General features: G+C 43.4%; 1 protein-coding gene across 1 annotated transcript in view; it reads right to left on the reverse strand.

Moving 5' to 3' along the window:
• LOC119278341 (mannose/glucose-specific lectin-like) overlaps positions 1 to 8456 on the reverse strand; it is a 21566-nt gene extending 13110 nt beyond the window's left edge. Inside the window, exons 1-5 of the mRNA XM_037559702.1 lie at positions 8272 to 8456; positions 2581 to 2650; positions 1160 to 1372; positions 577 to 1053; positions 233 to 478 (exon numbers count right to left, since the gene is read on the reverse strand). Coding sequence (XP_037415599.1) covers positions 233 to 478; positions 577 to 1053; positions 1160 to 1372; positions 2581 to 2650; positions 8272 to 8318 — 1053 coding nt within the window. The 5' untranslated portion in view covers positions 8319 to 8456. The remainder of the gene's footprint in view (positions 1 to 232; positions 479 to 576; positions 1054 to 1159; positions 1373 to 2580; positions 2651 to 8271) is intronic.
• Positions 8457 to 13246: the final 4790 nt, after the last annotated feature.

Genomic DNA, 13246 nt, shown 5'->3' on the forward strand with positions numbered 1-13246 from the left:
ATGTTTTTTTATGGGTAATTCTTCAAAAACACATTGCACTTTCTTCAAAAAGGCATGGCAATATCTGGCAGGCAGAGGATTTGCTGTAAAAAATTGCCTTATTGCTTCAAGGAATTGCCATCGTATCGACACAAAAATTGCCATGAAGATTTTCATTTTGCCATGGTCCCCAGCTAACGTTCATTGAATAGCATTACCGAGTAATCAAACATAAAGTGAAGTAAAACAATACCTTCTCTTTTATTGCGTCCACGTAGACACCAATTGCGTCAACATTCTGTCTGGCATGCGCAAAGAATCCAACAATGCTACCATTTTTCAGCTCGGGACTGCAGAAAGTAGTTCCTCCTCCACCTCCAAATGGTCCATAGCTACCAATATTGGTAACAAAGAGAAGTGACATTACAATGTCTGGATGTGGACTCGGACCGACTGTCCCTGAAATTTCCTTCAAATATTCCGAACGGCCAAGCACAATCTAGATCAGGTGAACAATAAACAGTTAGAAACTTGGCTAATTGTTTACATGTACTGAGCTAATAGCGGGAAAATAAATTTATGAAGATTGATGTTCACCGTATGGATGGTCCCACCGTCTCGAATTGCACCATGTCCTCCCCATGGACCAGCACTATGTTGCCGTCCATCGCAGTCAATGTATGTGAACCCAATTGAATCGATTACCTCGCTGCAGCGAACTACCACACTTACCAGGCGTCGGGGCGACACATCCACGTCATAAAGATACCCGCTGTAACCACCCCATGGTCCAGTTTTCGTGATCAAACCCTGTTTTTCCATTGGTTCTCTCTCGGGTTTCACATAGATACCAATCGCATCAATCAGGCACATAGCTCGAACAAAGAAGCCAACAATACTGCCATTGTTCACCAGTTTACTGCGAAAAGGAAGTCCTTCTCTTGTTCCAAAAGGGTCATAGACACTCATATTGGTGGTAAACGTAATTGATGTTATGACGTCGGTAGAATGCTCGATATTCATATCAACTGTTCCAGAAATTTGGATCAGATGCTCCGAGGGGCCAAGCAAAATCTAAAAGATCGGGAAACTGATTAGCAAGAATAATGTATGATTTGCACATACCGCATGAAAATTGAAAACCTTAGCTTGAATAATACTCCATATGATTTGCACATACCGTATGAAAAGAGGACCCTATAAGCTGGCCTCCGTTAGCTCCCCATGGACCTGCATGGTGAGGCTTTCCATGCTTGTCACTGTATGAAAACGCAATTGCTAGTAACGTCTTCCCACTACGGATCGTTATGCTATTTAGATATACGGGTTCCACCATGATTCTGCAAGCTTGGCCACCTATTCCACCCCATGGCCCCATCTTGGTAATACATGCCTATGGGCAAAGCAATCAAGCAAAATATTGGTAGAAAAATTAATCGAAGGAAATAAATGATATCATAAACAATCAAAATGAATTGCAAAGAAATATATTTATTTTTGGCAGAGGAAAAAAATAATTGCAAAGAAATATATTCCTTTTGTTTGATGAATATTTTTTTTGGTGGGATGTTTGATGAATATCTTTGTATTACATATCTACATATTAATTATATACTAAATAAATGGACGTTACGAGGAAAACAGGGAAAGGTGATAGAAATTCTCCAAAAGAAAAACATCCAACCTATCGATTGGGTGGACCATCATAATTAACTAAGAAGCATTGCGCGCGCACACACCATACATTCTCCAGAAGAAAAAAAGATCCCTATGAACACATGCATGCACACCATATATATCCTTATAAATGCACATCCTCGTAAATCTTGAGATTAAAGGAGTCATTACATGTGCCTTGCAGTAGACGGAAATGTCGTATGTTAGTGAACATTGTCGGAAAGATGCTGGTGTGGGACAGAGTCCTCGGCCATGCGGACGGCAAGATGATCGTACGAGGTTTGTGGGCTGCTCCGGTGGCCTCTAGCGCTGGATCTGAAGTTTTGCCCTCCTTCCTCTTCTAGCCCTCTCTGGATCTAGCGCCGGTGTGCTTTGTCGGTCTGATGGCAGATGGGTTTGGTGGTGTGAGTCTGGGATCGGAACAAATCTGTGGTTGGCCTGGCTGACCACGACGGTGGCAATGCCCATGGCCGTTGTGCGCCTCCTTGGAGGCCCCGCTGAGATCCCCTCTCCCCACACCTCCCCTCTCTGATCCAAGATTAAGTGTACATATCTTTTTATTGTCTTCTCAGATCATGTGATAAGTTTAAGATAATTATGCCTTATCAAGTATTGTGCATGCCTTTATTCTCCCCTGCTAGGATCATCATCTTTACATTCACACATTGGCTCAGAATGCTATGAAAGCATATGAATGATTCTGTCTACAGAACTTCGTTATAATTTCATTACACACTATATATGATTCTTTGTGCTGTTAAGATTCATCATAAAGCATATATTTTAATTACTAATTAAATTCTTGCAATGAGAAACTACTTAGAAGGAATGATTATCCATAAAACACACACATTTTCCTCGTGCAAGCAATTGTGACATCAGATTAAGTCATTAAGGTTAAAATTTCATTCTGACAAGCCTCACCTTATTTCGCTCCTTTATATGACCTTTCAGCTTTGGCTCCCCACTTGAAGTTGAAGTTCCATCCATGGTCCTGAAAAGTTCAACCATCAATATGGTAAATGTTCTGTCGCCATGAACTACTAAAGATAGTTGCCACACGTGTAAGGAAAACTTCGTTCGTCGCTAACTTTTTGGCTTGCTACACTTGTGAAACAAAAGTATGAAAGACTTGTGGGAAGTAACACACCATTTATCAATTATACTCCATCTGTTTCATAATATAGTTCCTATAGATTATTCCAAATGTCAAACATTACAAATTTTGACCATATTTATAAATAAAATAGGTACATCCAGAATACCAAATGCATATCATTGGATACATCATGAGTTATATTTTCATAATGTACATGTTTGGTAGTGTAGATATAGACAATTTTCTCTATAAACTTGGTCAAAATTGGCAAAGTTTGACTTTCAGAAAAATCTATATGCACTACATTGTGGAATGGAGGTAGCATGATATTTCCTTGATGCATCAAGCTGATAAAGCGATATAAAACGTGATAACAAGAATTGCTAATACATAGTCACTACAGCAAGAAAAAGCTAAAATATAAAAATAAAAGGAAATAAAACACCATGAAGAATGAGGAAGTAGGAATTCCGTTCGTCACTTCTTGCAAAGCGAACAAATGGGTCTCATTGACCCAAATCCGACCACATTACTATCGAGTCTCATTGAAGTCAACAATCCAAGAACATGGAAAATACTAACCCAGATGTCCGTGCATCAAACCATCACTCACTACCAACCAAGACTTGAATGTACAGAACTCCGAGACTAGGCCTCCAAGGTTGTCGCTCGAACCGGCAAAAGAATAAGTATAGCCAAAATTTTGAAAGTTTGTTCACCCACGTTCAAATGTCTTGGCCATCTTAGTAAGTTGGACGGACACGCTGAGAATGGCAGAACCATGGCAACACATGACAAAAAAAAAACCTCTGACTAAGCGTCACTTGCGGACCAAGATCTTGAAGAAAAGAGAATGAGTTGGCCTTAATGTTGCCAAATCCAGCCTAAGACGGCCAAGACAGGAAATTTCATCCAGGTTTCGGATCCAACCAATCAAAACCGGAATAATAGACCAAAGACAAAAATGTTCCACAAGGTGACGATGCAAGTGTGTCGCTGTTGGAGAGGGCACGTCCTGCAAGCAGGGGCATATGAACCAACTTTTCCAAAAAATGCATTTTAAACACATTTTAAAATGTCAAAAAAATCAAACGAAAATTTCACGCATGCATCTTTGCAATATATGTGCCGAGCACAAAGTTTTGTGAGAAAAATCTTTTTTTGTTTTGTCTCCTCAAAAAAGACAAATTCCAGTGCTTCTAAATAGTGTTCCAGGACACTTTTGTTCAGTCTTTTTTGCAAAGGCCAAATAAAAAGTTATTTTTTCGCGAAACTTTTTACGTGCACATAGAATGTGGAGATGTGTGCGAGAGACTTTTATTTAGAAAATTTTGGTATTTAAAAATAAGTTCTAAAATGGGTTCATCCATGCACTTCTCTATAAGAATTAAACAACAACCGTGTAGTAGGTGTCCGTGTAGGATTAGAAAAGAAAGATGAGTTCTAATAGGATTACTAGTCCTAGTCAAGTATTAGTCCTTGCCGGTATGCGATGCATTGCGCTATAAGATTATCCGCGATGACCCTTGTGATGTTGAGGGCGAACGCCCCAGGAAGAGGATTCCTATCATGGTGATGTGGTATGCTACTATAATACCATGGTTGAAACGTTTAATCCAAAACAAAGAGCATGCCAAGTTGACGCGATAGCACAAAGAAAACCGTAAGAAAGATGGAAAGTTGAGAGTACCCGCTGATGGGTCACGGTGGAAAAAATCGAGAGAAAGTGGCCGGACTTTGCAGGTGATGCAAGGAGCTGTTGGTTTGGTTTAAGTGCAGATGGCATTAATCCCTTTAGGGAGCAGAGCAGCAATCATAGCATCTGGCATGTGACTCTATGTATCTATAACCTTCCTCTTTGGTTGTGCATGAAACAAAGTTCATTATGATGTCAGTGCTCATCCAGTGCCCCCAAGTAACCCGACAATGACATTGATTTGTACCTAAGACCATTAGTTGAAGAATTTTTACAGTTGTAGGGCAAAAAAAAGTGTACGTGTGTGGAATAAGCACAAACAACAGGAATTTAACCTATGAGCATTGCTGTTTCTAACCATCAATGATTGGCATGCTCTTAGTAGCCTTTCAGGACAGACAAACAAGGAATACCACGCTTGCACCCACTGTTTAGATGAGACCGAAAGTATATATTTGGATAAATGTAAGAAGAATGTGTACCTAGGACATCGTCGATTTTTTGCGATCAAGCGTCTCTTAAGAAAAGAAAGGGAAGCATTTCAAAGGTGAGGCAGATCACCGGAAGAAGCCTGACCACCATACTGGTGATCATATACTTGATATGGTCAAGGATTTAAAAGTAATTTTTTGAAAGGGTCGTGGCGGACAATCTGTTCCGAATGATGCTGATGGACACGCATCCATGTGAAAGAAGAAATCTATATTTTAGGACGTACCCTATTGGAAAATCCTAGAAGTCCGCTCTGCAATTGACGTGATGCACGTGACGAAGAATCTTTGCAAGAACCTGCTAGGCTTCTTGGGCGTGTATGGGAAGACAAAAGATACACCGGAGACACGGGAGGAGCAGCAACATATGCACGAAAAAGACGGCATGCATCCAATTGAGTATCAATGTCCTGTCAGCTACACTCTTACCAAAGAAGAGAAGGACATCTTCTTTGAATACCTGCTCAGTATGAAGGTTCCGTCTGGCTACTCATCGAATATAAAGGAAATAATAAATGTAGCAGAGAAACATTTTCAAAACCTAAAATTTCATAACTGCCACGTGATTATAACACAATTGCTTCTGGTTGCATTGAGGGATGGCAACAAAGCAGGCGACCACCAGAACTCATTGTGAGCGTGCAACTACCTATAGCACAATCAAGGATACCACAAAGATTGGTAGTGTGTCAGCCTCATGAGGTGATGCCTTGAGCCAGACCAGGATATATTGATCGGCGATGGATGCTACTCTGGTGTGCTGGTTGCTACTCTGGTGCGCTGGTTGCTACTCTGGTGCACTGGTTTTATGGGGCCTTAGCACAACGACTTCCCGACTGTCTACTACAGCAAGGTTTGCCCGGCCCCAGTGACGGAAGGGTGATGATGGCGCGCCTTTGTCTCACTCCAATGCTTGTAGTCGTCGTTAGCTGGTCCACGGACATGGTTGTGATTTTTATTACCTATATTGTTCTTTATACTGTCATGATTGAAGAAGGATAGATTGAAAGTTTCTCAAAAGAAAACAAATGAAAACATGTCATTTCTACACAAGTTCTGGTTCCAAAGGAGCATTCTCATAGGTCGCTCATCACATGTATTGGCTCTTGCGCTGACGCCATCTCTGTTGTAGACGCTGGCAGGTGGCCCCAGTCATATGGTATGCCCCATTCAAAAGAAAATGTAGGTCCACCCTTAGCGGTTGTTTAGATAAAGAGTAATAGCAATAGGTTAAAGTAAAAAAGCTGTCAAAGATAGTGGTCAAGAGCCAGGCTCCCGACCCCAAGCTCCCTCCTCCGCCTAGGGTTCCAGCACCGCCGCCGGCGGCTCCCCCGCGCGGAGCCGCAGCCGCGGCCGGAGCCCGCCGTCGCCGCGCGCCTCTCCCTCTCCCCCACCCCTCCCCCCGCCCCTTCCCCCCTTCCCCGTACCCCCTGTGTCACCTCCCCGGGCGAGGCGGCCGGGGGGGCCTTCCGTCACTCCCCTCCAGGCTCTCTCCTCGCATCTCCTTCCTCCCGCCGCCGCCAGCGTGCGCCGCCGGGCCTCGGCCGCGTGGTGCTGGCGGCGGTGGGCCTGCCCTTCCCCGTGCGCGGCCCCCCATGCCCGGCCAGTGGGGGCTGGCGGCGGTATGGCCCGTCGGCGGTGATGCCTTGTGCCATGGTGGTGCTCGAGGCGGCGCTGCGGCCGTTGGCCGTGGGGCGGCGCGGTGGCTGGCGGCGCCTGCCCAGCCCAGATCTGGGCCCTTTTGGGCCCCATCTGGGTTTGGGTGGGCCGGTGGCTCGGTGTTCCGCGGCGTCGTTTCCTGGTGATGGCATGGTGGCGGCGGTCTCGGGTGGTGAGGATTTCGTCGGTCGGCGAGCTGCAGCGTGGCGACAGGATTGTCCGGGTCCAAGTGGACCCGGCCGGGCCGTCAAGGCCCGGCAAGTCCTCGTCGCGGCGTCCGGTCGGCTCCGCTGCGGCGGTGGAGGTTGTCCCCTCCCCCCGTCCGAGTTGTGCTCGCTCCCGTGGCCGGGGTCTCCTTGCCCGAGCTAGGCCTCGTGTTGGCAGCTCCAGAGAGGCGGCGGGGGTGTCCAGTAACAGTGGTGTCATAGGCTGGTGGGCGGCTGTTGTGGTGGTGCATCTTGAAGTGCCTCGGGTGATGGTGGTGGTTGTGGATCGGGAGAAATCCTTGTCGGCTTGTCCGGCACCGACGCGGTGACGCTTGCGGGCGCCATTGGACCCTCCTGAGGGGCGTCGGATATATCTCTTCCCTACTATCCCTCGCGTACCGGGGGAAACCCTAGAACTTGTTCGGGCAACAGCGGCGGCGTCGTTGCATTCCTTCTTGAAGGTGTTGCTTGGTGCGAGGCGCTTCGAGATGCTGTGATCGCGGCGGCACTTCGTCGGAGGGTGCAGCGGTTGCCGGTCTTCCTTCCGTCGTTGATCTGCCGGTGTCGGCATTCATTTCTCTTTTGTTTTCTTTTAGGCTTACCTGTGCTGTGGCCCCAGCTTGCTGGATGTATCGGAGATTTGCTTTATAATATAAAGCGGGGGAAACCCTTTTTCTCAATAGGTTAAAGTAAAACTTGTTTTAAGTTGGTTTTTGGGATACCAATTTTATTAATAACTCAGTAAGGTATGTGCTTATAGAGAATCATGTTTGGATTAGGAAAGCCTTAAATCGGTTTGCACATAACTGTGTTTGACTTTATTTGGATGCAGATGGGCCGATGTGGAAAATATATCAGCCTAAGAAATAGGATCAAAGGAGATAACTTAGACACCCCTAAAAAAAGGAGATAACATAAACTCATTTTCCCAAAAACTACTTTCTTGGGTTTTACAGAAATTAATTCTGGATATCCTCAAGATAGTTAGATAAAACAACAAAATTTAGTAGTTTGTTACGGTGCTAAACAAGATCAAGGAAAACTAGTTTCCGAAGTACTCTTCATCCAAACAACCCCTTAGGGTGAAGGTAGTGCATTGACGGTTTAAGGAGTATTGTTCTTTGAACTTTCATGTGAGAAGTGATGAAACATGGTCGGAGCAGTATATATGCACTCAAATATTTTTAGTTTTTGAGAGATATTAATGAGAATGGAGAAAAACAATCGGGAAATCAGCATGGACGTCTCCCCACAACAACGCCCGGCGACCAATCATGGGCGGCTGCAGTGGTAGCAACCCACCGATTCGTGGAGCTTTGGTTTCTGGCTAGGCATGCATGTTCTAAGTTCATATCACCGGAAAAGATAAAAGGAGTCGCAAAGTTCATAGGGAAAAAAACGAAGAAATGAAAGCAGCTTTCTTAGCACAAACCCAGAAACTAGAGCAGATTCGAAAGCACTGACCTGGAGGGAGCGGTCTTGCGGCCTGGATCGAGCGTAGACCTCTTCATTACCGGCTAGAGATGCATCCAGAGCAGGTATGTTCGGCCTGGAGTATATAGTTGTAATTAGTAGTACATTATTAGTAGTTAACTTAGTAGCGAATATTCCAGCTGGCAAAGCTTGGCTCCCTCCAGGGTTGGTACTCGATGGAGAAAATAGCCACTTGCTTAGGAGATAAGCATGTGATGCATTCAAGATTCAAACAATCAAAGAAAACCACTCTTTTGGCCTCCCTCGGCGGCAGGTACTCGATATATATATATTTTGTTGTTTCCGCGGTAGGAGCGCTTTCACATGTGTCCAGTCAGTGGACGTGATTGTTTAATTTGCATCACTGTCCAACAATATTATTTCTCGCTCCAATCCAGGATTGGATATTGACTTGCGACCTGTTCCAGAACAGAACTCAAAACTGTACTACAACCGGACATAGATTTTTAAAGCACCTGCACCCTGGCCTTGCTATCCTGGCTTTCCAATATTTCTTTATGATTTGTGCGAGACAACTAACTTCGTATATGAAAATTTCTCCTTTTTGTTTCTCTCATATAGAACATGTCTTAAACGTCAAACTTTGCAGCGCAACAAAACTTACTAACTAAAATGTGGGATAAAACTTTCAGAATTTTTCGCCCGACATAAATACTAAAAATAAGATTTTTTTTAATCAAATAAAACTTATTTTGTATATTTATGTTGGACGAATAAATCTAAAAGTTTTATCCTAGATTCTAGTTAGAAAACTTTACTATTCTGCAAAGGTTTGAACTTGAAGACATGTTTTATGTAAGAGAAACAAAAAAAAAGAAATGTATTTGCACGGATCTTAATGTGAAGAATGGATGGCTAGATAAGAGGGGCCTGGGTGCACGTGCTCTAAATATGTTTTCGTACTACAACCCGTTGCATTATTGGTCACAGTAAATTAGATCCTCTCAAGTTTTCACCAAAAGCACTGTCTCGTGAAGGCTGGGGCAGGTATTATTTGGTACTAAATACCCCTTCTCCAGCTTAATTCGTTCAAGGTAGACGTGTGGATTTCTTCATGGACTTGCTTGTAATTTTTTTATTCCTATAAGAAAGTTTTGTAAGAGTTGGTTTTATTTAATATTCCCTCTGTTCCTAAATATAAACATTATTAGGGATTCCAATACGGACTTTTGTGCGTCAAAAAAAAAAGAGAAAGAACAAAGAGAGACAGAACACCTAACATGAGGCAGTATGTGCAGAAATTAAAGGCTTTTGGTTTCCTTCTGGCTTCCCTACTGAACAACACCTAGGGCGTGTTTGATTGTCTGCATGAGGCCCAACTAGACTCGCACGGGAAGAAAACGAGCTGTTTGGTTGGCTGCATACACTATTGGGCTTGCATAGCATGAAACTTAAAGCACCTCTGAGCCTGACTCGCTTGAAACGCTCAGATCGGTAGTTTCTTGCGAACCAGGCCAGAGCAAGTGAACGGGCCCTTGCAGAAGTGGAGACGGGAGAGATGTGAGATGATTACGTGAGGTCTTCTTCAACCTCCAGTAAATTTCTCTCTAATCTATTCTCTTCCTTGTCCCTCTGATCCAATGTTGGGGATATCGCTTATCGAGAACTTATCGGCCGACCCATGATAAGGGGTAAATCAGCCATTTTATAGGCATATCGTTCGATTTATCGCCATATCGTCTGATTGATTGGTCGATTTATCTTATCGGTCAGACATCGGTAAGCGATAAATCGGCCGATTTATCGGAATATCGGAAGATATCTTGAACAGTGCTATGATCTACATAATGGTGCTTCGATTCAAGGTAAGCTCTACACGAAAAAGATGCACCTCGATGCTACAATTCCATTCAAGCGGTCGGTTCGTAGTTTCGTCGGCTGGAAGTTCTTTATTTCGCGTTCCCGTTTGGAGCTATATGGACGAATTTTGTCAGATTCGTCGCGCACGATCGATCGTTTCAATTTCCTTTGACCAGCAGCCTAATCTCGCAGTTCCGCACAACATTATCTTGTAAGTTTTTGGTTTCGACGATCGTAACTTCATCTCTCCTTGAACAGCAGTCTAGTGCACTCATGATGCCATGTCGAGCTCCTCTGTCCTCTATTCGTCCCTCTCGACGCCGACGCCCTTCCCCTTGATCTCCTTGCCCACGTCCTACTACACTAGAGTCGTTTCTGGTGTCGCTCATCTCGGCCTACCCTCTGTCGTCCTCCTACGCACTGACGCTACAATGGTGCGCACACTGCTTTCTTGTGTCCTCTGCCTCCGTGCAGACTGCAGTTCGTCGCGCCGTCGACGGGGTCGATCATCTTGGCCTCCTCTCGGCCTCCTCTCTCTCGTCCCACTACACTGGAGTCATTTTACGCGTCGATCATCTCGGCCTCCTCTCTCGTCCTACTGCACGGACGATACCATGGCGTGAGCACCGCATTCTCCTTCTTTGTCCAAAGTCTTTGCACGAGCACCGCAACTAGTTCGTCGATGGTGTCACTCGCCGTGCCGCCGACGGGGTCGCTCGCCCACGACTCCGTGCTCATCATGTCGGACACGGCGCCACGGCCACTATCCACCGCAGTCGCCATGGTCCGGCACACACTGCATTTCTTATCTGCCTTCCTCTGCTAGATCTTAACCCTGTGTGCTAAGTCCAAGTGCTAGCTCTTTATCATACCCCATGCGGGCAACCAAACAGCGTGTAGTTGTATGCGCCGAGACAATGCAGGCAATCAAACAACGTGCCAAAGTTGATCCCCTAATGCAGGAAGTCCATATGTAGGCAACCAAACAACTTGCAGATGTCATATATGAGGCTGTTTTTTCAGAGCCAGGTTGAGTGGAGAAGGGTATGCAACGCAGGTAATGTAGCCGACGGCAACCAAACACTCCCCTATTGGTTGATGCCGGCCAGGATCCATTCATAGACAATAAGGCATCCCTTCCTAGCCATGTTGCTTTTAGCATTTTATTTTGAAAAATAACGATGAAAAAGCAGACTAAGATACACAAAAAGAAACAAAAAAATGGAATTTAGTAATGCAAAACACATTAAAAGAGTTGTCACATAGAGATTCAAGAACCTCGACTTTGATATTAGCACTCTGGCAAAAATTTGAGAAATCCCTCTTGAGTGATTTTAGAGCCTATTGGGTAAGATGAAAACCAAAAAATAGAAACCATCATCGGGAAGATAAAACATACTAAAAATATACAAAAAAACAAGATTAAAACATACATCCTTTAAAAATCCGACCAAAGCATCCTCTAACATCTTCCTCCTAGATACAGACTCCTTTTAGAGTGAAGAAACAGGAAAAGAGAAAGAAAAAAGGGTCTATCTAAGGCACATCTAGATGTGACATAGTTATGTCACATCTAACCTAATGTCCACTATGTTTGTGGTCTATTTTTTTGTCCCAGTTTTTTTGTTCCTTGTTGCTGCCTTATTTGTGGGAGCTTAAATGTGACATCCTTAGAAAATATCTAGGTGTGAATTAGACAAACTGAAAAAAAAAACCTGTTACACAGGTAAAATAGAACAAGAAAACAAAAAAAGGAAAACAAATTAAATCAAGCATACATCATCGCTGGATGCGCTGCTCTCCTCCAGACTATCGCTGTGTGATAAATCATTGTCAGGATCGTAGTTGGCATCATAGCCAACACTGGAAGATCTATGACCTGCATGATCTGCACCCCTGCATGTATGGGGGAGGTGAAAAAATTGAAAAAAAATATAGCCTTGAGATAATATTAAACCTCCAGAATAACACCCCCCCCCCTCATATGACGTGTTAATTTGAGGAATGTTCAAACTATAAAAAAAGAAACAGAAAAACTAACGCCCACACGTGTGGGCGTTTGCATATCGCCCACACGCCTCCATCATCATTCATTTTGCCGCGTATGAATAGATGACATCAGCAGAATTTTTTTTTGGTTTTTGGCTTAAAGATGTTTTATCTCCTAATTAAAAAAGCAAATTAAAATTCCATTTTCACCATTAAATCCGTCTCGACGAGATCTTCAAAACTAGAGATGATGTTGATATCTTTCAACGAATTTTTTTTGACCCAGAAGTTGCCATGATGTTTACACTATAGTTGCCATAGTGCTTAAACTAAAGTTGCCATGTGGCAATTTTAGTTGGTAGATCTTGGCAATTTTAGTCTTTTGATGATGGCAATTCCAGTACTTTAACCATGAAAATATTTTTTTGTATGAACCATGGCAATTTTAAGTGCATGTATCATGGCAATTTTAGTTTATGGTGCATGACAAGTCTAGTTTCTTAATTCCCCGTTTTATAATATGTTAAAATTTATTTTTAAATGTAAAAGAAAATAGCTGAAACATATCATGGCAACTTCAGTGTAAATATTATGGCAATTCATATGCAATAGACATGGCAACTTTTAACCAAAAAAAATTCGCCGAAATATATCAATATGAGACCTAGTTTCGAAGATCTCGTCGCGAGGGATTTAATGGTGAAAACGGATTTTCAATCGGAATTTTCATTTAAGAGATAAAATATTTTAAAAACTGAAAATCCAAAAAGATTTTCACATGCATACATGCGGTGACATGGCGTAGTCTGTGTGTTATATGGCGTGTGGGCGGGTTTGACTCCCACCATACGTGTGGGCGTTAGCCAAAAGAAAACACGAAAATACACACTAAGAAAAAAATGTGAACAGAACCTACTACAGACTGATAAAGTTATCTAACCTCCCAAACTGGATAATGTGATAATCAGGCGCTATATTTACACAGCAAACAAAAAGTTAAAACAGGAAACATAGTTAAACTGAACTTTTACAAAACACAGTTAACTTCAGTTTAACAATGATGTAGCCGACTAGCCGTTGACCGAAAAACTAAACAAAGGAGGCCCTTCGTCTTGGATAGGAGTTGATATTTCACAACTGGAGCACAACCTAATCG

Source organism: Triticum dicoccoides, chromosome 3B (assembly GCF_002162155.2).
Source record: "Triticum dicoccoides isolate Atlit2015 ecotype Zavitan chromosome 3B, WEW_v2.0, whole genome shotgun sequence".
Classification (NCBI taxonomy): Eukaryota; Viridiplantae; Streptophyta; class Magnoliopsida; order Poales; family Poaceae; genus Triticum; species Triticum dicoccoides.